General features: G+C 41.1%; 1 protein-coding gene across 3 annotated transcripts in view; it reads right to left on the reverse strand.

Annotated features, from left to right (window-relative positions):
* The window catches only part of LOC115225896 (pituitary tumor-transforming gene 1 protein-interacting protein), a 50,808-nt gene extending 29,739 nt beyond the window's left edge, over window positions 1–21,069 (reverse strand). The window contains exons 1-2 of one of the 3 annotated variants that reach the window (XM_036514765.1): window positions 20,932–21,069; window positions 20,555–20,797 (exon numbers count right to left, since the gene is read on the reverse strand). In XM_036514765.1, coding sequence (XP_036370658.1) covers window positions 20,555–20,735 — 181 coding nt within the window. In that variant the 5' untranslated portion in view covers window positions 20,736–20,797; window positions 20,932–21,069. Of the gene's footprint in view, window positions 1–20,554 lie in introns of all 3 variants that reach the window. The other 2 variants (XM_036514768.1, XM_036514767.1) reach the window with 2 other exon arrangements.
* Between the last annotated feature and the right edge of the window lie 2,269 nt (window positions 21,070–23,338).

Raw genomic sequence — 23,338 nt, forward strand, 5'->3', positions numbered from 1 at the left:
GACATCATGCTCGGAATGGTCAGTGGCAAGAGAGGAAAAGGCCGACCAATGGAGAAGTTCTTAAGCAGATCAGGCCGAAAATGTCACTAGAAGCTAGGATCACCATGCATAGATTGGCATATTTCGGTCATATTATGCGGAGAAAATCCCTGGAGAAGGACATCATGCTCGGAATGGTCAGTGGCAAGAGAGGAAGAGGCCGACCAATGGAGAAGTTCTTAAGCAGATCAGGCCGAAAATGTCATTAGAAGCTAGGATCACCAAGCATAGATTGGCATATTTCGGTCATATTATGCGGAGAAAATCCCTGGAGAAGGACATCATGCTCGGAATGGTCAGTGGCAAGAGAGGAAGAGGCCGACCAATGGAGAAGTTCTTAAGCAGATCAGGCCGAAAATGTCACTAGAAGCTAGGATCACCAAGCATAGATTGGCATATTTCGGTCATATTATGCGGAGAAAATCCCTGGAGAAGGACATCATGCTCGGAATGGTCAGTGGCAAGAGAGGAAGAGGCCGACCAATGGAGAAGTTCTTAAACAGATCAGGCCGAATATGTCACTAGAAGCTAGGATCACCAAGCATAGATTGGCATATTTCGGTCATATTATGCGGAGAAAATCCCTGGAGAAGGACATTACGCTCGGAATGGTCAGTGGCAAGAGAGGAAGAGGCCGACCAAGAACCCGCTGGCTTGACACCATCAAGAATGATACCGGAATGGACATAGCCAATCTGAAAGAAGCGACCCAGGATAAAACTGACTGGAGGACACTGATCCAATGAGTAACCGAGAGTCGATTTTGACTGAGCGGATAAATCTCCCCCTCCCCCTCACCGCTCAGCCACTCACCTCTGCAGCAGTTCTGTCAATCTCCAGAAGGTAAAGAGGTGTAACAAAGACTGTTTGGCATTTTGTCTGACGCACTAACAATTCTGTCAGCTTATCTCCTTATAAGGGCTGAATAATAACAATAAAGAAACCACCAAATATTTTACAAAAATAACTCAAGCCAGACCATTTATATCCTAGCCTCTATCACAAACACAAACATTCTGATGGAATAATTATATTTTTGTTTCAATGATAATGATAAGCACCCACCTGGGATAAAGGTCCACCTGTCTGTCTACAAATAGTTAAAAGATATATTAAAATTGTAATGTTAGGAAAATGTTATAAAAATTTTTTTGTAGAGTGACATTGTTTTTGGAGAAATAACTGGTTCTGCATTTTCTTTCCAAATCTCTCAAATCTCTTTATCGTTGTTGTGTCACCTATTTGCTATGGCGTGAGCGACGAGATGACACAACAGCTGGTATGGGTGCCAGTCGTGTGACACCAGCATCTGCCATGATTACAATTTCCCTTGGCTTGAAGGATCTTCTTCTCAAGCATGGAATATTGCCAAGAGCCTCAGTCATTTGTCATTACCTACGCATATGTATATATATACAGGTAACACAGAATCCGGTTTAACCTGTTGCATAGCTGGGCTGACCGTGTGTCAGTGGTTAAACTGGTATTCTCATTAGGCTTGTCTGGCGAGGAGGACTGCTAGAAACTCAGCAGGACTAAAGACAAGATCTGTCAAAAGGACAATTTGGATCTTTTCGGTTTGAACGGCAGTTTTTAAAAATAATTTCCACGTAACTAAACACTTTTAAACTTCGTATACTGGTAGAATGTGTTTATAAAACATATTTTTCTCTTGGCTTTATTGAGAAAATTCTATACTTTGTAAGATATTTGTTGTTTTTTTTTCTTCAATTTCTGCAATTTCAACCAATCAATGATGTGTATTGAGTTAAAAAACATTCTGTGCCATATGAATATGTCCCTCGTTTAAGAAACAGATTGGGTTTATTTACATTTCTGAAGAAAAAAGATACCCTTCCTCCCACCCCTAACCCTAACCCTAAAACAGATTGAAATGCAATAAATAGATCAATACTCGGGTCATAATTATGGGTGACAATTTCATATGACACCGCTAGAAAAAACTGCCGTTCAAACCGAAAAGATCCGCAATTTCAACCAATCAATGACGTCCACTGAGGTAAAAAACATTCAGTGCCGTATGAATATGTCCCTCATTTAAGAAACAGATTGGGTTTATTTACATTTGTGAAGAAAAAAAGATACCCTTCCCTCCACCCCTAACCCTAACCCTAAAACAGATTGAAATGCAATAGATCGATACTAGGGTCATAATTATGGGCGACAATTTCATATGACATCGCTAGAAAAAACTGTTGTTCAAACCGAAAAGATCTGAGAGATGGACCTAGTACAGGTTCAATGACTATTTAGCAATAGCACAGGCCCTCAGAAATTCCAGGTTGGTGTCTGGAATGCTGGAAGACTACAGGGAATGAGGCATCCCTCAACTTTTGTTAAAGCATATCTCTCAGCAAAGATGCTAGATATGCAGGGAATAGCAGTGAACATTTTGGGGATGTTTGCTTCTACTTGAGCCTTTGGCACTCCTACATTCCTGAGGCTGCAAACCCATATATATATATTGTTATATTTTGGAATGGTCATTTTGCCAGTTTAGCCAATAAAAAACACACGCACTATATATTTGGTGTTACTTTGCTTCAGTGTTATTTATTTTTTACATCAATCTTAAACTTATTTCGGCCAGAGTTCTTTCGTCACACTCCTGTGACCGCATCAGTGGTCCTTTGTTTTCTTCTTTCTTAGTAAGGAGAGACACAGATAAGAAAGAAGAAAACAAAGGACCACTGATGCGGTCACAGGAGTGTGACGAAAGAACTCTGGCCGAAATAAGATTAAGATTAATCTAACAAATAAATAACACTGAAGCAAAATAACACCACATATATAGTGCGTGTGTTTTTATTGGCTAAACTGGCAATATGACCATTCCGAAATACAACAATATCTGTTTCAACACACGACTTCACATAAAAAAATCTTGCACAACAAATATTTAAACGTACTATATATATATATATATATATATATATATATATATAGTTAATCCAAACATGAAAGCACAAAGAAACACAACACGAGGACGTGGAACAAATACAGTATTATTGGACGCTCAGGAAAGAAGGAAAGAAGGAGGGTTTAACGTTTTGAGCGGAACTCTTCGTCGGAAACATAGGAGAAGGAAAGATTCAGAGAAGGGAAGACAGAGGAAAAAAAAAAATCGCCAATGGTCGCCTCAGCTTGTCTTTAGATCATATCAGCCGGGTAATGAGGGCCTATGAATTGTACAAGCCTTATTGGGCTAAAAATAAATTTTGCACAGGCATTGCTTTGTTAGTGATGGTCATACTTTTTAAGAGTCGACAGCCATCACACACACACACACGAGTTGACCATGGCAGAATTTGAACTCAGAATATGATGGATCTGAAGAAATACTGCAAAACATTTTCAAGGTCCTAACAATTCTGCCAGATTGCTAAATAATACTCTTTTACTTGTTTCAGTCATTTGACTGCGGCCATGCTGGAGCACCACCTTTTAGTTGAGCAAATCGACCCCAGGACTTATTCTTTGGCAGCCTAGTACTTATTCTATCGGTCTCTTTTGCCGAACTGCTAAGTTACGGGATTGTAAACACACAAGCATCGGTTGTCAAGTAATGTTGGGGGACAAACACAGATACACACACATACATATATATATATATATGCATATATACAATGGGCTTCTTTCAGATTCCATCTACCAAATCTACTCACAAGGCTTTGGTCAGCCCGAGGCTATAGTAGAAGACACTTGCCGAAGGTGCCACACAGTGAGACTGAACCTGGAACCATGTGGTTCGTATGCAAGCTACTTACCACACAGTCACTCCTACGCATATATATATATATATACACATATAGATATATACATATACATATATACCACAAGATGTATACCACAAGAAATCTCCCCTCCCACCCCACCGCTCAGCCACTCACCTCTGCAGCAGTTCTGTCAATCTCCAGAAGGTAAAGTGGTGTAAGAAAGGCTGTTTGGCATTTTGTCTGACGCACTAACAATTCTGTCAGCTTATCTCATTAAAAGGGCTGAATAATAATAAAAACCACCAAATAGGATCTTTTCGGGTTGACCAGCAGTTTTTTAAAAATAATTTCCATGTAACTAAAAAATTTTAAACTTCGTATACTGGTAGAATGTGTTTATAAAACATCTTTTTCTCTTGGCTTTATTGAGAAAATTCTATAGTTTGTAAGATATTTGTTGTTTTTTTCCTTCAATTTCTGCAATTTCAACCAATCAATGACGTCTATTGAGGTGAAAACATTCTGTGCTATATGAATATGTCCCTCGTTTAAGAAACAGATTGGGTTTATTTACATTTGTGAAGAAAAAAAGATACTCTTCCCCCCACCCCGAACTCTAACTAACCCTAACCCTAAAACAGATTGAAATGCAATAGATCGATACTAGGGATATAATTATGGGTGACAATTTCATATGACATCACTAGAAAAAACTGCTGTTCAAACTGAAAAGATCCCCAGAAGGTAAATAGGTGTAAGAAAGACTGTTTGGCATTTTGTCTGACGCACTAACAATTCTGTCAGCTTATCTCCTTATAAGGGCTGAATAATAACAATAAAGAAATCCACCAAATATTTTACAAAAATAACTCAAGCCAGACCATTTATATCCTAGCCTCTATCACAAACACAAACACTCTGATGGAATAATTATATTTTTGTTTCAATGATAATGATAAGCACCCACCTGGGATAAAGGTCTACCTGTCTGTCTACAAATAATTAGTTGACCTTCGACCCCTCACCTCGCCGCCACCACCACAAACACCTGACATCTGTTGTTTCTGCTGCTGCACACTTCCTGTCACAGGAAGGAACAGGTGTGAGTGCAGGTATGGTGGTGGTGGTGGCAGGGGGTGGCATTTACCTGAATAATTTCGTTAGCAGATGACACCATTCAGCATATATATATACACACACACACTCAAGGCTGTGTGTTGGCAGAACCGTTAGCAAGCCGAGCCAAATGTAAGCGGCATTTCGTTCACCTTCGTTTAAAATGTTACATTCTGGGCTCAAATTCCGCCGAGGTCGACTTTGCCTTTCATCCTTTCGGGGTTGATTAAATAAGTACCAGTTACGCACTGGTGTCGATGTAATCAACTTAATTCGTTTGGTGTCCTTGTTTGTCCCCTCTATGTTTAGCCCCTTGTGGGTAGTAAAGAAATAGGTATTTCGTCTGCCATTACGTTCTGAGTTCAAATTCCGCCGAGGTCGACTTTGCCTTTCATCCTTTCGGGGTCGATGTAATCGACTTAATCCGTTTGTTTGTCCTTGTTTGCTGGAAATGAAGATCTCCAGGTCCAAATTCTTGGATGGCTGTTGTTGCTAATGTTTGTTTGTTTGTTGAGTGAAGCAGTCTTCGTCCCAGTGTAGTGGGAGAAGTCCGAAACGTGGTCCTTTGCTATTCGTAAGACCTGCAGAAGAGAAAGCAGGTCAACCCTCCTGACACCGAGAGCATCGACGGATGGATGAATGCGCATCCAGGCTCAGCGGTTGCGTAGGAAGTCGGGGACAAGAAACAGGAAGAAAGAGTGAAAGAAAGTTGGAGCGAAAGAGTACAACAGGGTTCGCCACCATCCCCTGCTGGAGCCTCGTGGAGCTTTAGGTGTTTTTGCTCAATAAACACACACAACGCCCGGTCTGGGAATCGAAACCGCGATCCTCCGACCACGAGTCCGCTGCCCTAACCATTGGGCCATTGCGCCTCCACTTGATGTTGGAGCGAAAGAGTACAACAGGGGTCGTCACCACCCCCTGCCGGAGCCTCGTGGAGCTTTAGGTGTTTTCGCTCAATAAACACACACAACGCCCGGTCTGGGAATCGAAACCGCAATCCTCCGACCGCGAGTCTGCTGCCCTAACCATTGGGCCATTGCACCTCCACTTGATGTTGGAGCGAAAGAGTACAACAGGGGTCGCCAACACCCCCTGCCGGAGCCTCGTGGAGCTTTAGGTGTTTTCGCTCAATAAACACACACAACACCCGGTCTGGGAATCGAAACCGCGATCCTCCGACCGCGAGTCCGCTGTCGTAACCATTGGGCCATTGCGCCTCCACTTGATGTTGGAGCGAAAGAGTACAACAGGGGTCGTCACCACCCCCTGCCGGAGCCTCGTGGAGCTTTAGGTGTTTTCGCTCAATAAACACACACAACACCCAGTCTGGGAATCGAAACCGTGATCCTCCGACCGCGAGTCCGCTGTCGTAACCATTGGGCCATTGCGCCTCCACTTGATGTTGGAGCGAAAGAGTACAACAGGGGTCGTCACCACCCCCTGCCGGAGCCTCGTGGAGCTTTAGGTGTTTTCGCTCAATAAACACACACAACGCCCGGTCTGGGAATCGAAACCGCGATCCTCCGACTGCGAGTCCGCTGCCCTAACCATTGGGCCATTGCGCCTCAACACCCGGCCTGGGAATCGAAACCACGATCCTCCGACCACGAGTTCGCTGCCCTAACCATTGGGCCATTGCTCCTCCACTGGCTGTTGCTGCTGATGGTGGTGGTGGTCATGGTTGTGTTCTTAGTATTATCCTCACTAATATAGTAATGATGGGGGGAAAAACCCATCCAAAAAAAACACATTAATACAATAGAGCTGAGAGAGGAGAGAACAGGATGTGGTTGTTGTTGTTGTTGTTGCTAAGATGTGACAGTGAGGTGGTGGTGGTGGTGGTGGTGGTGGTGGTGGAATTGAAAAATTACCAAGCCAAATATAAATAGCATTACTGATAAGGTTAGTCTTGTATTAGTGGGTTTGCATATCTCACACACACACACACACACACACAAGCATGCACGTAGACAAGGATGTACATGTGCGCATGCAAACAGATGTATACAGACATGTGTATAGGATTATACGTGTAAAAGCACCAAAAGCTTTAATATATTTTGTGTGTGGACAGCATGTGCCCAATATTTGTGCTATATTTTTATTCCTGACTTGTGGATTCTTGGACAGTTACATATGTGTGTGTGTGTGTGTATGTATGTATGTAGTATGTATATATATATATTTGGGCTGGACACGTCGCCCGGCTCACCGATAATCGGTGGACGCACGCAGTTGTCGAGTGGTACCCGCGTGAGCGGAAAAGACCACCCGGAAGACCTCCACGACGGAGGAGTGATGATTTCAAGAGGACGATTGGGATCACGTGGATGAGAAAGGCGCGATCCAGAGAGGAGTGAACAGCGTGCTGTGACCAGCGGTGTCAAATGGACACCTGACGGACTGGTCGGTCAAAGTGATATATATATATACATATATATATACATACAACTTATAAATGAGGGCTAAAGAAAATTATATCAATGCCAATATACTGATAACAGTCTTTTAAATCGTCAATTTCTACATATTATTTACCTGCTACAGAAAAAGACACTAAGAACTGAAATCGGAGAAGCCGGCCGAGAGAATTTTTTAAAAAAGTTCGTTATTTCTATATTGAATCAATTTCGGAATTAATCTCATAAAAGATTCTTTCCTCTTCAGTAGAACATATGAAAGGATATAAATAAGATACTTACAAGCACCCATGGAAAAAAGCCGAAGCAAAAATCACGAGTACATATAAGTACCCCAGATATATCTAAATATAAAATTCTTTGGTCAGCCTCAGCACGTGTTGACTGTTCTCCACTACAGGTTATACATATATATTTATATATACAGGCTATTGCCTGTACAGGTGGCACGTAAAAAGCACCATCCAAATGTGGCTGATGCCAGCGCCACCTTGACTGGCTTCCGTGCCGGTGGCACGTAAAAAGCACCAACCGATCGTGGCTTCCCATGGCACCTGTGCTGGTGGCATGTAAAAAACACCCACTACACTCACGGAGTGATTGGCGTTAGGATGGGTATCCATCTGTAGAAACACTGACAGGTCAGACTGGAGCCTGGTGCAGCCTCCTGGCTTCCCAGAGCCCGGTTGAACCGTCCAACCCATGCTAGCACGAAAACGGACGTTAAACGATGATGATGATGATATATAATAGTTATCGCCATACTAATATGGCATTCTTATAAAAATAAGAAAAAAGCTGTCCGCTTATTAGCTCCATGAGGCCATCGCCTTAAGTTAGCTATTTGATACACAAACTGTATCCATATAACCTTCGAACAAGGGAGGTCAGTCGCTCCACACTACTTGACCGGCAGCTACAGACGCGTTTCGGAGTATTGCCCCTTTTCAATGCAGCGATGATGATATATATAAATGTATATATATATACATACCCTCTCTCTGTTTCGGAGAGGCACTGAGCGGCTATACGCGCACATACACACACAGCAGTAACTTCCACCTACTGAATTCCATCACAAAGCTTCGGTCGACTCGGGGCTATAGCGGAAGACACTTGCCCAAAGTGTCACGCAGTGGGACTGAACCCGAAACCATGTAGCTAGGAAGCAAGCTCCCTAACCACACAGCCATATATATATATATACATGTACATGTATATATATATGTATATATATATATACTCTTTTACTCTTTTACTCTTTTACTTGTTTCAGTCATTTGACTGCGGCCATGCTGGAGCACCGCCTTTAGTCGAGCAAATCGACCCCGGGACTTATTCTTTGTAAGCCCAGTACTTATTCTATCGGTCTCTTTTGCTGAACCGCTAAGTGACGGGGACGTAAACACACCAGCATCGGTTGTCAAGCGATTTGGGGGGGACAAACACAGACACACAAACACACATATACACACATATATATATATATATATATACGACGGGCTTCTTTCAGTTTCCGTCTACCAAATCCACTCACAAGGCATTGGTCGGCCCGGGGCTGTAGCAGAAGACACTTGCCCAAGATGCCACGCAGTGAGACTGAACCCAGAACATAATAGTAGGGAATATAATTGCAAACTTAATTTAATGTTTATTTAATTTAATTTATTGATTTTTTTAATAATATTTATTATAGTATATTAAAATTTTTCTGTATGATATAGATAAAGTCTTTGAGATGGCTGCACCAGGCTCCAATCTGATCTGGCAGAGTTTCTACAGCTGGATGCCATTACTAATGCAAACCACTCCGAGAGTGTAGTGGGTGCTTTTACATGCCACCGGCAAGGGGGCCAATCAGGCGGTACTGGCGATGGCCATGCTCAAATGGTGTTTTTTATGAGCCACCTGCACAGTAGCCAGTCCAGCAGCACTGGCAATGACCTCGCTCGAACGTTGAGGCAAAGAAAAAAGAAATACTTTTATACAAGTAAATCTTGTTTTTTTTTCTCATGAATAAAAACCAGCAGAGGGTGATGGGAAGGGTGGCAAACATTTTTTTACAGAAATGTTTATTTTGGAGTGGCTTAATGGTGAGGAAGAATAGATTTTGTGAGAGAATCACTTCACTAAAGTTGCAGTATAGAAAAGGAAATAGAACATCATGATTTCATAAGTTCGTGTGTGTGTGTGTGTTGTGTGTGTGTGTGTGTGTAACACTTTTACTCTTTTACTTGTTTCAGTCATTTGACTGCGGCCATGCTGGAGCACTGCTTTTAGTCAAATCAGATCGTCCCCAGGACGTAATCTTTGTAAGCCTGGTACTTATTCTACGGTCTCTTTTTTGCTGAACCGCTATGTTATGGGGATGTAAACACACCGGCATCGGCTGTCAAGCAATGTTGATGGGACAAACACAGACACACAAACATATACACACACACACATATATATATATATATATATATATATATAATATATATATATTATACATATATATATGAAAGGCTTCTTTCAGTTTCCATCTACTAAATCCACTCACAAGGCTTTGGTTGGTCTGAGGCTATAGTAGAAGACACTTGCCAAGGTGCCACACAGTGAGACTGAACCCGGAACCATGTGGTTGGTAAGCAAGCTGCTTACCACACAGCCACTCCTGCGCCTATGCATATCTTTCATCTTGTGTGTGCCTATGATCATGTCTGTTGAGGACCTGTGTGTGTGTGTGTGTGTGTGTGTGCTATTTTGTGTTGTAATATGTGAGCATATGTGTGTTCCTGAGTGTGTGTGAATGTGTGTGTGTGTGTGTGTGTGGTGTGTGTGTATGTGTGTGGAGGTGTGTGTGGATTGTGTGTATGTGTGTGTGTGTAATGTGTGTGTGTATGTGTGTGGGATGTGTGTGTATTTATGTGTGTATGTGTGTGTATGTATTTTGTATTGTGTGTGGATGTGTGTGTATGTATGTGTGTGTGTATGTGTGTGTGTATGTATGTGTATGTGTGTGTGTGTATGTGTGTGTGTGTGTGTATGTATGTGTGTGTATGTGTGGTGTATGTGTGTGTTGTATGTGTGTATGTGTGTATGTATGTGGGTGTTGTGGTGTGTGTATGTGTGGTGTGTATGTGTGTGTATGTATGTGTGTGTGTATGTGGTGGTGTATGTATGTGTATGTGTGGTGTGTGTATGTGTGTTTGTATGTTGTGTGTGTTGTGTGTGTATGTGTGTGTATGGTGTTGTGTGTGAGAGAGAGAGAGAGATGTGTGTGAGTGTGAAGTGGATATTTATGCATGTGATGGGAAATACCGTAAACATTAATAAAAAAAACAAACATTAAATCATGATGATAATGATGATAATGGTTAATGATGATGACAACGAGGCTATCGTTCGATTTTGCTTCAAACCCCCACCCACCTCTCCTTCGAGATTTACGCTTGGTCGAGAAGAACGGGAAAAGAAACAACAGCAACAAATAATAAAAACAGGTTTGCGGCAGGCTGAGGCTTGCAGTGTTAGAAACCAACTGTCTCGACAACCTGCCTGCTTGTCTGTCTGTTTGTCCGCCTATGACAACAAGGATTATTGAGATCAAGTAGGTTGAGACGAGGATATAAAATCAAGAAGATGGATCAGTAGAGGTCTTGCCAACGACAGACTCTGCTCCATAGAAACAGGATGTTGAAACTACAATGGTATTTTCCCACTCATCGGCGATTGATAACGCAGCTTATATGTCTGTTTGGCATAGGGGGCCCTCTTCCAAAAAGCAGGATCTATGGGACGTGGGACATGTTTTGTCATCAGACTGTGCTACAGTAACCAAAAAAAAAAGAGAAAAAAAATCAAGGTAAAAAATCATAGGCGTAGGAGTGGCTGTGTGGTAAGTACCTTGCTTACCAACCACATGGTTCCGGGTTCAGTCCCACTGCGTGGCACCTTGGGCAAATGTCTTCTACTATAGCCTCTGGCCGACCAAAGCCTTGTGAGTAGATTTGCTAGACGGAAACTGAAAGAAGCCCGTTGTATATATGTATATATATATTTATATATGCATGTGTGTGTGTATGTTTGTGTGTCTGTGTTTGTCCCTCCCACCAACATCACCATCGCTTGAAAAAAAAGTCAAGATAGAAAATACTAAATTATCATCATCATCATCATTTAGCGTCCGTTTTCCATGCTAGCATGGGTTGGACGGTTCTACTGGGGTCTGTGAAGCCAGAAGGCTTCATCAGGCCCAGTCAAATCTGGCAGTGTTTCTACGGCTGGATGCCCTTCCTAACGCCAATGTTTATAAAAAACATTTCAGTACCATTTTCAGTCATTGAGACTTATTCAACTGTAAGTAAGGAAAACAATTAAATTTTGGAAAAATTAAAAGAATATTTGTATAGTGTTCAAATACAAGTGGCATTTTCCTTGTTTCTGCCTGTCTGTCTCTCTTGCTTACTCTTGTGGGTTCAAGGTCGTTCATCATCATCATCATCATCGTTTAACATCCGCTTTCCATGCTAGCATGGGTTGGACGGTTCGACCAGGATCTGGGAAGCCAGGAGGCTGCACCAGGCTCCAGTCTGATCTGGCAGTGTTTCTACGGCTGGATACCCTTCCTAACGCCAGCCGCTCAGAGAGTGTAGTGGGTGCTTTTTACATGCCACCGGCACAGGGGCCAGAGGAAGCTGGCAAACAGTCACGATTGGTTGGTGCTTTTACATGTTACCGACACGGATGCCAGTCAGGCGGTGCTGGCATCTGCCACATTCGGACAGTGCTTTTTACGTGTCACCGGAACGGGTATCTTAACTACAATTTCCATTTGTTGTATATATATATATATATATATATATATATATATATATATATATATATATATATATACATCTATACATCTAATATAGGATAAAATTTTTCAAAATAAAATTTTATCAATGACCAGCATATTAAAAATACCTTTAAAGGTTAAATTTATAAACATCTTATAAACTTTTGCTCTTGTTTATAAGTTGTATGTATATATATATATATATATATTATATATATATTATATATAGTGTGCAGTTCGACAAATTATATTTTATGACGTACTCCACTGATGATCTGAAGATATTTATGTAAGTAAAATTACATAATTTATTAACAGTGAAACAATTGTATGGGGTTAATCTATATTTTTGTCATTTTTCATTTGTCCTGCTTGCTTACATTCTTTGTGTGCTAAAATTTTTCTTGAGAACAATTCTTAGTGGCTGAGTCCCTTTGCAGATCTATATCTAGCATAAGAGCGTCGACATAGTGGATTCACTCTCATATTTGTATATATATATACATATATGATGGGCTTCTTTCAGTTCCCATCCATCAAATCCATTCACAAGGCTTTGGTTGGCCAAGGGCTATAGTAGAAGACATGTACCACTTGCCCAAGGTGCTGCATGGTGGGACTGAACCCAAGACCACCTGATGGATGAAAGCATGGAGCCACAGCTTCACAATTCTACCCAAATTCTCTAGAAAATGTCTGGACCTGTTTGCTAGAAAAAACTCAGGAATCGTCCCATTTTCGACAGAAGAAAGTACAGAGAAAAATATATCTGTATACAAGTGCAACTTTTAAAATTCCTAGTTAAGCGCAGGAGTGGCTGTGTGGTAAGTAGCTTGCTAACCAACCACATGGTTCCGGGTTCAGTCCCACTGCGTGGCACCTTGGGCAAGTGTCTTCTACTATAGCCTCGGGCCGACCAAAGCCTTGTGAGTGGATTTGGTAGACGGAAACTGAAAGAAGCCTGTCGTATATATGTATGTATATATATATATATATATGTGTCTGTTTGTATTTGTGTGTGTGTGTTTGTCCCCCTAGCATTGCTTGACAACCGATGCTGGTGTGTTTATGTCCCCGTTACTTAGCAGTTCGGCAAAAGAGACCGATAGAATAAGTACTGGGCTTACAAAAAGAATATGTCCCGGGGTCAAGTTGCTCGATTAAAGGCGGTGCTCCAGCATGGCCGCAGTCAAATGACTGAAACAAGTAAAAGGGTAAAAGAGTAAGGAGAGTTCTCTCATCACCCTTTCAATCTCTGTCTGTCTGTCTCTCTCTTTCTCTCTTTCCTCTCATTTTGCGTCTTCTCCCTCTCCTTTTAATAATAACATATATATATATATATATATATATATATATATTGTCATATCTCTTTCTATTTCCTGGTTCCCTCCTCCCGCTCCTCGCATTTCTACTTTCCTGTCAACACTTGTTAGCGTTCATATCTATTTCCTGGTCTCTCTCTCTCTATATATATGTCTATCCACTACTACTCCCCCCATCCCCCTCTCTCTCTGCTCATACACGTTTTCCTTATGATGTGTGCTGATAGCTATACAGGAATGTAAAAATGGTTCACGAAAGCCTGCTACAAGCCACCAAGTCATGCACAAACAACATGCACACACATCTAAATGACCATTTTATATCTATCTATCTATCTACCTATCTATCTATCTATCTAGCAATCTATCTATCTATCTATCCCTCCATCTATCTATCTATCTATCCCTCCATCTATCTATCTATCTATCCATCCATCCATCTATCATCAATCAATCTATCTATCAATCTTAGATAGATATGTTTCTTTATTAGCCATACAGAGGGGACAAATTACAAAGTAGAGCTTATCTTTTTGGGAAGAAATTAAGAAGTGGGGTAGGTTTTCGATCAAAAGGGATCGTAAAAACTAAAAAAGAAAAGAGAAAAAAGAAAAAAAACGATCAATAGGGATCGTGTATCACAGAAATGTCATGATGTAAAGTGTAGAGGGAGAAACAGATAGGGTTTATCCATGGAAAGAAAAGCCTACGGAAAAGACCACGGTAACCTCAGTCAATAATGTCACATGTTACCACATTTATTTGCAAGTAAATAACTCTCTGTTTTAAATTTTTCCAGGTTCATAGGATTATGCTCAAGGTGGCTTCGTCATTCATACGTGCCATCCTTGCTACATTCACCCATCTTTTTTTGAAACATTCACTAGACAACACTTGCCTCTCTTCTCTCACTTTCCTTTTCAAGTGATACTTGAAGTAGTTGATGAGAGATTGACCAGAGAAGAAAGTGTTTGTCTCTAATCCTTTCAGATGCGTCCACCAGATACATTCTTTCGCCATAGCCACAAGTATGATGAAAATAGCTCTGTCAAACCGTCCAACCCATGTCAGCATGGAAAACAGGCATTAAATGATGATGATGATGATAAATTCTGCAGGTGTAGAAAATCCGGGTATCACACCAGTATATTCAGTGTGTGGATCTTGTGAAAAGTTTTTTGAAGCACTCCGTCGGTTACGACGACGAGGGTTCCGGTTGATCCGATCAACGGAACAGCCTGTTCGTGAAATTAACGTGCATGTGGCTGAGCACTCCACAGACACGTGCACCCTTAACGTAGTTCTCGAGGATATTCAGCGTGACACAGAGAGTAACAAGGCTGGCCCTTTGAAATACAGGCACAACAGAAACAGGAAGTAAGAGTGAAGAAAGTTGCGGTGAAAGAGTACAGCAGGGATCACCACCATCTCTGCCGGAGCCTCGTGGAGCTTTAGGTGTTTTCGCTCAATAAATACTCACAACGCCCTGTCTGGGAATCGAAATTGCGATCCTACGACCGCGAGTTCGCTGCCCTAACCACTGGGCCATTGCGCCGAAAAGTAAAATATAATCCAAATAAGATGACAAAGAAAGAGTTTAGCACATCTTTCATGACCAGCTACAATTGTTTCTGTACCCCATTGTTTTGACAATGTGGTACCACATTGTTTTTGACACCAGATACAATTGTCTCTGAACCACATTGTTTTGACAATGTTGTACCACATTGTTTTTGACACCAGATGCAATTGTCTCTGTACCACATTGTTTTGACAATGTTGTACCACATTGTTTTTGACACCAGATACAATTGTCTCTGTACCACATTGTTTTTGACACCAGATACAATTGTCTCTGTACCACATTGTTTTGACAATGTGATACCACATTGTTTTTGACACCAGTTACAAGAGTGTACTGTAATTCCAAATATATTTTTGGGATATTTACTTTTACGAAACCTCCTTATTGAAACTGGTACTTAATTTATGAAACCCAAAAGGATGAAAGGCAAAGTCGACCTCGGTGAAATTTGAACTCAGAACACAGAAACAGACGTAATACCGCTAAGCATTTCACCCAGTGTGCTAACAATTCTGCCAGCTTGCCGCCTTAAGAATCTTCTGTAATAAAGAACAGAGCTTTGATTAAAGATTCCAACCATGACAATCCAGTCCTAATTTCTTCAAACATCTACAGCTGCATTGTCCAATGTGTTCATTTTTTATTAAACCAAAGAGGTACATGTAGACTTGTTTATCACTGATTCATTCATCACTGATCTGGATAACATGATACCTTCAATTGTGAACCATGTTACGCTTATCATGGATTTATCTATGATAACACAAATTGGCAATCAATCAAAGATTCTGCTACAAAAACGTACCCCAGCAACTAACTACCCACAATGCTCAGCTACCCAGAATGCATTAACTATCGCTTGTGTTTACAGGAGTCTGTGGCTTAAATCCTTAAATCCTTAAAAAAGTTTTAGCCCAAAGGCTGCGGCCATGCTGGGGCACCACCGCTGAGTATTGATTTTGTACAGATTTACATATTTGTTACACATTGACATGGGACCAGTGCACAGAAAAAATTATGAAGGCTTCTGACCCTAAGAAATGAGTAGATTCTCTACAGGAAAAGGTGATGATCAAGAAAAGGAGTGGCTGTGTGGTAAGAAGCTTGCTTATGAATCACATGGTTCCGTGTTCAATCCCACTGTGTGGCACCTTGGGCAAGTGTCTTCTATTATAGCCTCGGGCCGACCAAAGCCTTGTGAGTGGATTTGGTAGACAGAAACTGAAAGAAGCCCGCCGTATATATGTATATATATATATATATGTTTGTGTCTGTGTTTGTCCCCCCAACATTGCTTGACAACCGGTGGTGGTGTGTTTACGTCTCTGTAACTTAGCGGTTGCCCTTCATTGGAGACGGTGTGAGAGGATGGTTAAGTAATAATTAATTTAGATGGGATACAAAATAGAGAGTGAGGTGGAAGAAAGAAAATAGATGTGAGATATGTAGGGACATTGAATTTGTAGATCCATTTTTTAGGCAGAATGGTATATCTCTCTTTACTCTTTTACTTATTTCAGTCATTTGACTGCGACCATGCTGGAGCACCGCCTTTAATCGAGCAACTTGACCCCGGAACTTATTCTTTTGTAAGCCTAGTACTTATTCTAGCGGTCTCTTTTGCCGAAACGCTAAGTAACAGGGACATAAACACACCAGCATCGGTTGTCAAGCAATGCGACGGGGACAAACACAGACACACAAACACACACACGCATATATATATATATATATATACATATATACGACGGGCTTCTTTCAGTTTTCGTCTACCAAATCCACTCACAAGACTTTGGTCAGCTCGAGGCTATAGTAGAAGACACTTGCCGAAGGTGCCACGCAGTGGGACTGAACCCGGAACCATGTGGTTGGTAAACAAACTACTTACCACACAGCCACTCCTGCGCCTATATGTAAGATTCCAATACCTTATGAGAAAAATCCAACAGTATTTAAAATTGTTCATTCAAATATAGAGTTTATACACAATTTTAGATTACTAGAGATATCAGCAAAAGCGAACGATAGAATAAGTACTAGGATTGCAAAGAATAAGTTCTGGAGTTGATTTGCTTGACTAAAGGTGGTGCTCCAGCATGGCTGCAGTCAGATGACTGAAACAAGTAAAAGAGGAAGCTTCACTGCTGTGGGCCACGAACTTGGTGTCAATGAATCTACCATTCATTCAAATATGAAGACGCCTTCTTCATATTTGAGAGATGATCAAGGAAATATGTGATAGTGGAATCTTTGGCCCATGAATAGTGAATTTAGTGTCAATGACTCCCCCATTCATGCCAATTACAAAATGCATGTTTGTTCCTTCTCGAGCCATGCCTGGCTCATAAGGGCCTGTTTCCCGGTTTCCTTGGCGTATAGGTTCCCCACCTGGACGGGATGCCGGTCCATCGCAGGTGAGCTGCAAGATGCAGGAGGAAAGAGAGAGAGAAAGTTGTGGTGAAAGAGTCAGCAGAAGTTTTGCCATTACCTACTGCCGGAGCCACGTGGAGCTTAGGTGTTTCGCTCATAAACACACACATTGCCCGGTCTGAGTTTTGAACCTGCGATACCTCAACCGCAAGTCCTCTGCTCTAACCACTAGGCCATGTGCCTTCACAGATTACAAAATGCATGTAGATGATTCATTTATCACTACCTTCTGTTATGGAACCAAACCTCCGTGATAAATAAACACAGATGTATAATTTTAGAAAAAATTCAGCTACTTTTTCTAACATACAGAATGATGACAGACACTTCCTTGTTGACTCACATTTTGTGTTTTTTCCCAGGGCAGACTTGATTGAGCAGACCAACAATAAAAGGCACTCCACTCCTTGCTCTTCAATCTTTTTTCTTCTCTTTTTCCCTCTCAGACACTCTATTACTCTTTTACTTGTTTCAGTCATTTGACTGTGGCCATGCTGGAGCACCGCCTTCAGTTGAGCAAATCGACCCCCAGGACTTATTCTTTGTAAGCCCAGTACTTATTCTATCGGTCGCTTTGCTGAACTGCTAAGTTACGGGGATGTAAACACACCAGTATCGGTTGTCAAGCGATGTTGGGGGACAAACACAGACACAAACACACACATATATATATATATACATCTATGTTTCTGATGAAGAGCTCCGCTCGAAACGTTAAATCCTCCTTCTTTCTTTCCTGAGCATCGAATAAAACTATACTTGTTCCATGTCCTCGCGTTGTGTTTTCTTTGTGTTTTCATGTTTGGATTAACTATATACATACATATATATGACGGGCTTCTTTCAGTTTCCGTCTACCATATCCACTCACAAGGCTTTGGTCGGCCCAAGGCTATAGTATAAGACACTTGCCCAAGGTGCCACGCAGTGGGACTGAACCCGGAACCATGTGGTTGGTAAGCAAGCTACTTACCACACAGCCACTCCTACGCCTATATGTGGGGATAATAGAATCTAATGTGGCTGTCCTTTTCCAGATCTGGGTAAAATTTTGTTGCCAATTTAAGCTGATCGAACTGCCGTATTGACACTTTCTTAATTGGTTTTATTGGGAAGATTATCAGAAAGAGGTGTTTAAAAAAATGGAGAGGCCCTTTTAACAATACACATGGCAACAGTTTAAACCATAAAGAATTGATTTGGCGTCGGTCAAAGATAGGTATTTAGGCATTTAGGTGGGGTGGAGGAAGAAGACCATGTGATCTCTATATATATAAACGGCAGTTTGTCTGTCTGTGTGGCAGTCAGGTTGTACCCTCACCCTGACCACGGCTTTCAACCGATTCTGATGAAACTTGACACACACATAGCCCAATGTCATAATTCAAAACTAACGCAGCGAAAATTTTGAAAAGTTCCCCCAGTTCTGAAAAAAAAATCGATAAATTCGACATGGGGTCGAGAATCTAAGCTTTTTATATGCAACACATTTTCTGTCGGGAGACAGCTAGGAACATCGTATACATAGAAGTATTCGAGTGAAGAGAAGACATTGCAGCCTACACATGCGCCTTCGTTCCCTAGAGGGAAAGAACTAGATTGGGATTAGTCGTTGCCTACTAGGGGCTCTTACATACCCGGGCAACGCCGGGCTATGCTGCTAGTAAGAGCTAAATGAAGAAATAAAACGGGTGTGAGAGGGTATAGATATAAATAACGAAGCTGTAGGGGGGATGAAATAAAATCGAAGTGGTGGAACTGATAAGACGTACATATAAATACACACACATATATATATTCGTAGATACAAACATAAATACATTCTTAGATACAGAAATATGCATACACATATATAAACAGAAAAAGTGAGCGAGATCGATCGTTATAGATACGTTGAAGGGGGCTTTACAAGAAGGAGGAAAAGTTAGACACATTAGCAAAAGGTGATATAAACATTTTTAAGCTTAGATTGTAAACACATATATACACTGGCGTGTACGTGTGTGTGGAGGGAGAGAGAGAGAGAGACAAGTAGAACTGATACATAGACACAGTAGATAAGTATATAGACAAATAATTATAAAGACAAATGGCTAATTATAGATAGATATGCAAGTAGAGAGACTTAACAGCTAAGCTCGAACTGTAACTAGGAAGACAAGACTTCTAGGTAGGTTAGACATTTTAAAATCTTTTAGCCAGGAGGGAAGATAGGGCCCCCGACAGCTGCAGGGTTTTCAAGACTCGTGGGAAGTACTCTGAATGAAGGGGCTTGTCCCGAATGCTTGCAACACAGCGGAAGTCCAATAAAAGCGTCCAAGGTGTTAGGTAATACGGTTAAACTGGGTGATGGGTGATGTCAACCATCCAAGTGGGCTATAAACAGGATTTGAATTTAGAACATAAAAATAACCAAATAAACTAGTGTCGCAACGTATCTAGTCCGATGGTTTTATTGTTTTGCCAATCTAATGCTTTTGATTAGGACTTTATTTATTTTATTTTTTTTACTTAGTCCCGAAAGGCAAAATAGGCTCTGGAAGGATTTGAACTCAGAGCGTAGAGAGCTAGGACAAAGACCGCGAGGCAGTGTGTCTAACGCCCCTAACGACTCGGCCAATTCGCTGCCAGTTCTGTGTCAAAAGATTTGTGAAAGACATAGAAAGATAGATAGACAGATAGATAGATCGATCGATCGATAGATAGACAGATAGATAGATAGATAGATCTATAGATAAACAGACTGATAGGCAAACAGATATAGAGACAGACAGATAGATATATAGATTCTTAGATAGATAGATAGATAGATAGATAGATAGATAGATAGATAGATAGATAGATAGATCGATAGATAAACAGACTGATAGACGGACAGATATAGAAACAGATAGATAGATCGATCGATAGATAAACAGATTGATAGGCAAACAGATAGATAGATAGAGAGATAGATCGATGACATAGATAAACAATATATAGATTATAAGTGGGGTCTAAAGTATGACACACACACACACACACACACGTGTGTATGTGTAGAATATAGGTGAAGTGTTCAAAGAGTGTTTAATACCTACATTTCGAAGGTGGCTCCGACGTTGGTTTTGGGGTCGTTACCGCTGGGGTTGTTGATTTCGTTTCTTTTGCTGTTGTTGGTGTTGTAAACAACATCAAAGACCAACAACAAACAACAGTAATTAACAATATAAAGTCGAATCGCCATCGAGGGATCCCGTAAACTTTCTTTTTCACTTCCATAACTTTTTAATTACTTTTTTCTTTAAATCCAAAACTAAGAGGTATTCGTTTCTTTGTTGATATCCCAATTAAACAAAAAATAAGTTAAAATTGTTTTGTCTGGTTTGGTTTTAAACCCACAACACTCTATTTTCAAAATATACTGAAATATCAGTAAATGATTAATTATATAATAATCAAAACAGGCAAAAACTATACCAGGTAGTTAATTGCTTTCACTACAAAAACCTCAAAACTTTCAACTTTCCCCAGAATAACAAAATACAGCGGAGTGATATCAAACAAACTTTTCCGCCCCTTCCTCTTACCACTACTTTCTATTTCAGTTACATCATCATTCTTTCTCTCTTTAACATTCTCCATCCCCCTCCTTCACTCCTCTGTTGTATCTACCTCCTTTCCCCTCGCTCCTCCCTCTCTGTCTTCCTCTACGCTATCTATTTTTCATATCGCTCTTTCCCTCTCTTCCTCTCTACTTTATCTTTCATATACCTCTCTCTCTGCATTCTACTTTTTCTCTCACCTCCCTCTCTCTCTGTTACATCATCATTCTTTCTCTCTTTAACATTCTCCATCCCCTCCTTCACTTCTCTGTTGTATCTACCTCCTTTTCCCTCGCTTCTCCCTCTCTGTCTTCCTCTACGCTATCTATTTTCCTTATCTCTCTTTCTCCTCTCTTCCTCTCTACTCTCTATTCTACTTTTTCTCTCACCTCCCTCTCTCTCAGTTACATCATCATTCTTTCTCTCTTTAACATTCTCCATTCCCCTCCTTCACTTCTCTGTTGTATCTACCTCCTTTTCCTCTCGCTTCTCTCTCTCTGTCTTCCTCTACTCTATCTATTTTTCATATCTCTCTTTCCCCTCTCTTCCTCTTTACTCTATCTTTCATATACCTCTCTTTCTCTATTCTACTTTTTCTCTCACCTCCCTCTCTCTCAGTTACATCATCATTCTTTCTCTCTTTAACATTCTCCATCCCCCTCCTTCACTTCTCTGTTGTATCTACCTCCTTTTCCCTCGCTTCTCCCTCTCTGTCTTCCTCTACGCTATCTATTTTCCTTATCTCTCTTTCCCCTCTCTTCCTCTCTACATTTTCTCTCACCTCCCTCTCTCTCAGTTACATCATCATTCTTTCTCTCTTTAACATTCTCCATCCCCCTCCTTCACTTCTCTGTTGTATCTACCTCCTTTTCCCTCGCTTCTCTCACTCTGTCTTTCTCTACTCTATCTATTTTTCATATCGCTCTTTCCCTCTCTTCCTCTCTACTTTATCTTTCATATACCTCTCTTTCTCTATTCTATTTTTCTCTCACCTCCCCCTCTCTCTGTTTTATCTATTCTACTCTTTCTCTCACCTCCCCTCTCTCTGTTTTATTTATTCTACTCTTTCTCTCACCTCCCTCTCTGTCTGTTTTATCTATTCTACTTTTTCTCTCACCTCCCTCTCTCTCCTTACTCTGTTTTCATCTTCTCCTCTTCCCCCTCTCCTAACCTATATTTTCACGTTCCTGTTTTCTCAGCCCCCCGTTTCATTTTCTAGTCTATCTTTTTTCACTCTCTATTGTCTCTTTCTCTTTCTCTATTTATTTTCATCTCCCCCCATTCCTCTCTCTACTCAATACTTTCTTTCTCTGCTTTCTCACCCTCCTTTTCGCTTTCTATTCTATCTTTTTTCACTCTCTATTGTCTCTTTCCCTTTCTCTATTTGCTTTCACCTTCCCTCCCTCTGTCTACTAAATACTTTCTCTGCTTTCTCACCCTTCTTTTTCTTTGTTTTTCCTCCTCCTCCTCCTCCCCTCTCTCTCGCTATTAAATAATTATTTCCTCTCTCGTTTTTTCCCCCTTTCCTTCACTATTTTTTCTGTCTCCCTCCTCCTCACTCTCCTCTTTCACATTTCCTTCACTATCTTTCTCTTTCTCATTACTTCCCCCTCTCTCTCAAACCATACCGTCTCTCTCACAATTCCCCGCTCCCATCTTTCCCTCCTTCATCTTCCACTCCTTTCCCATTTCCCTCCCCGACTTTCGCCTTTCCTTTCTACCTTTCACCCTCACTCTTTCTTTCCCCCTCTCTCTTCCTCTTATATTTACACCCCCTCCGTTGTACGTTCTCTTTCCCCCTCTCTCTCTATTGTTCTCTCTCCCTTACCTTCTCACCCCTCACTATAAATATACAGCTTATATTTCCTTTTCCTTTTCCTTTTCTTCACTCCTCTTACTCCTCACTCATTCTCCCCATACACTCCCTCTTCCGCTTTTATTTACACCCCTCGGTTATACTTTCTCTTTCTCCTCTCTCTCTCTCTCTCTGCTCTTCTCTCTCACTCTTACCTTCTCACCCCTCACTATAAATACACAGCTTGTATTCCCTTTTCCTTTTCCTCACTCATTGTCCCTATACTCTCTCTCTTCCTCTTTTATCTACACCCCTCCGTTATACTTTCTCTTTGCCCCTCTCTCTCTCTCCGCTCTTCTCTCTCCCTCTTACCTTCTCACCCCTCACTATAAATACACAGCTTGTATTCCCTTTTCCTTTTCCTCACTCATTGTCCCTATACTCTCTCTCTCTCTCTCCTTTATATTTCTTCTTTTCCTAACTCT

The sequence above is a fragment of the Octopus sinensis genome, linkage group LG28 (genome assembly GCF_006345805.1).
Source record: "Octopus sinensis linkage group LG28, ASM634580v1, whole genome shotgun sequence".
Classification (NCBI taxonomy): domain Eukaryota; kingdom Metazoa; phylum Mollusca; class Cephalopoda; order Octopoda; family Octopodidae; genus Octopus; species Octopus sinensis.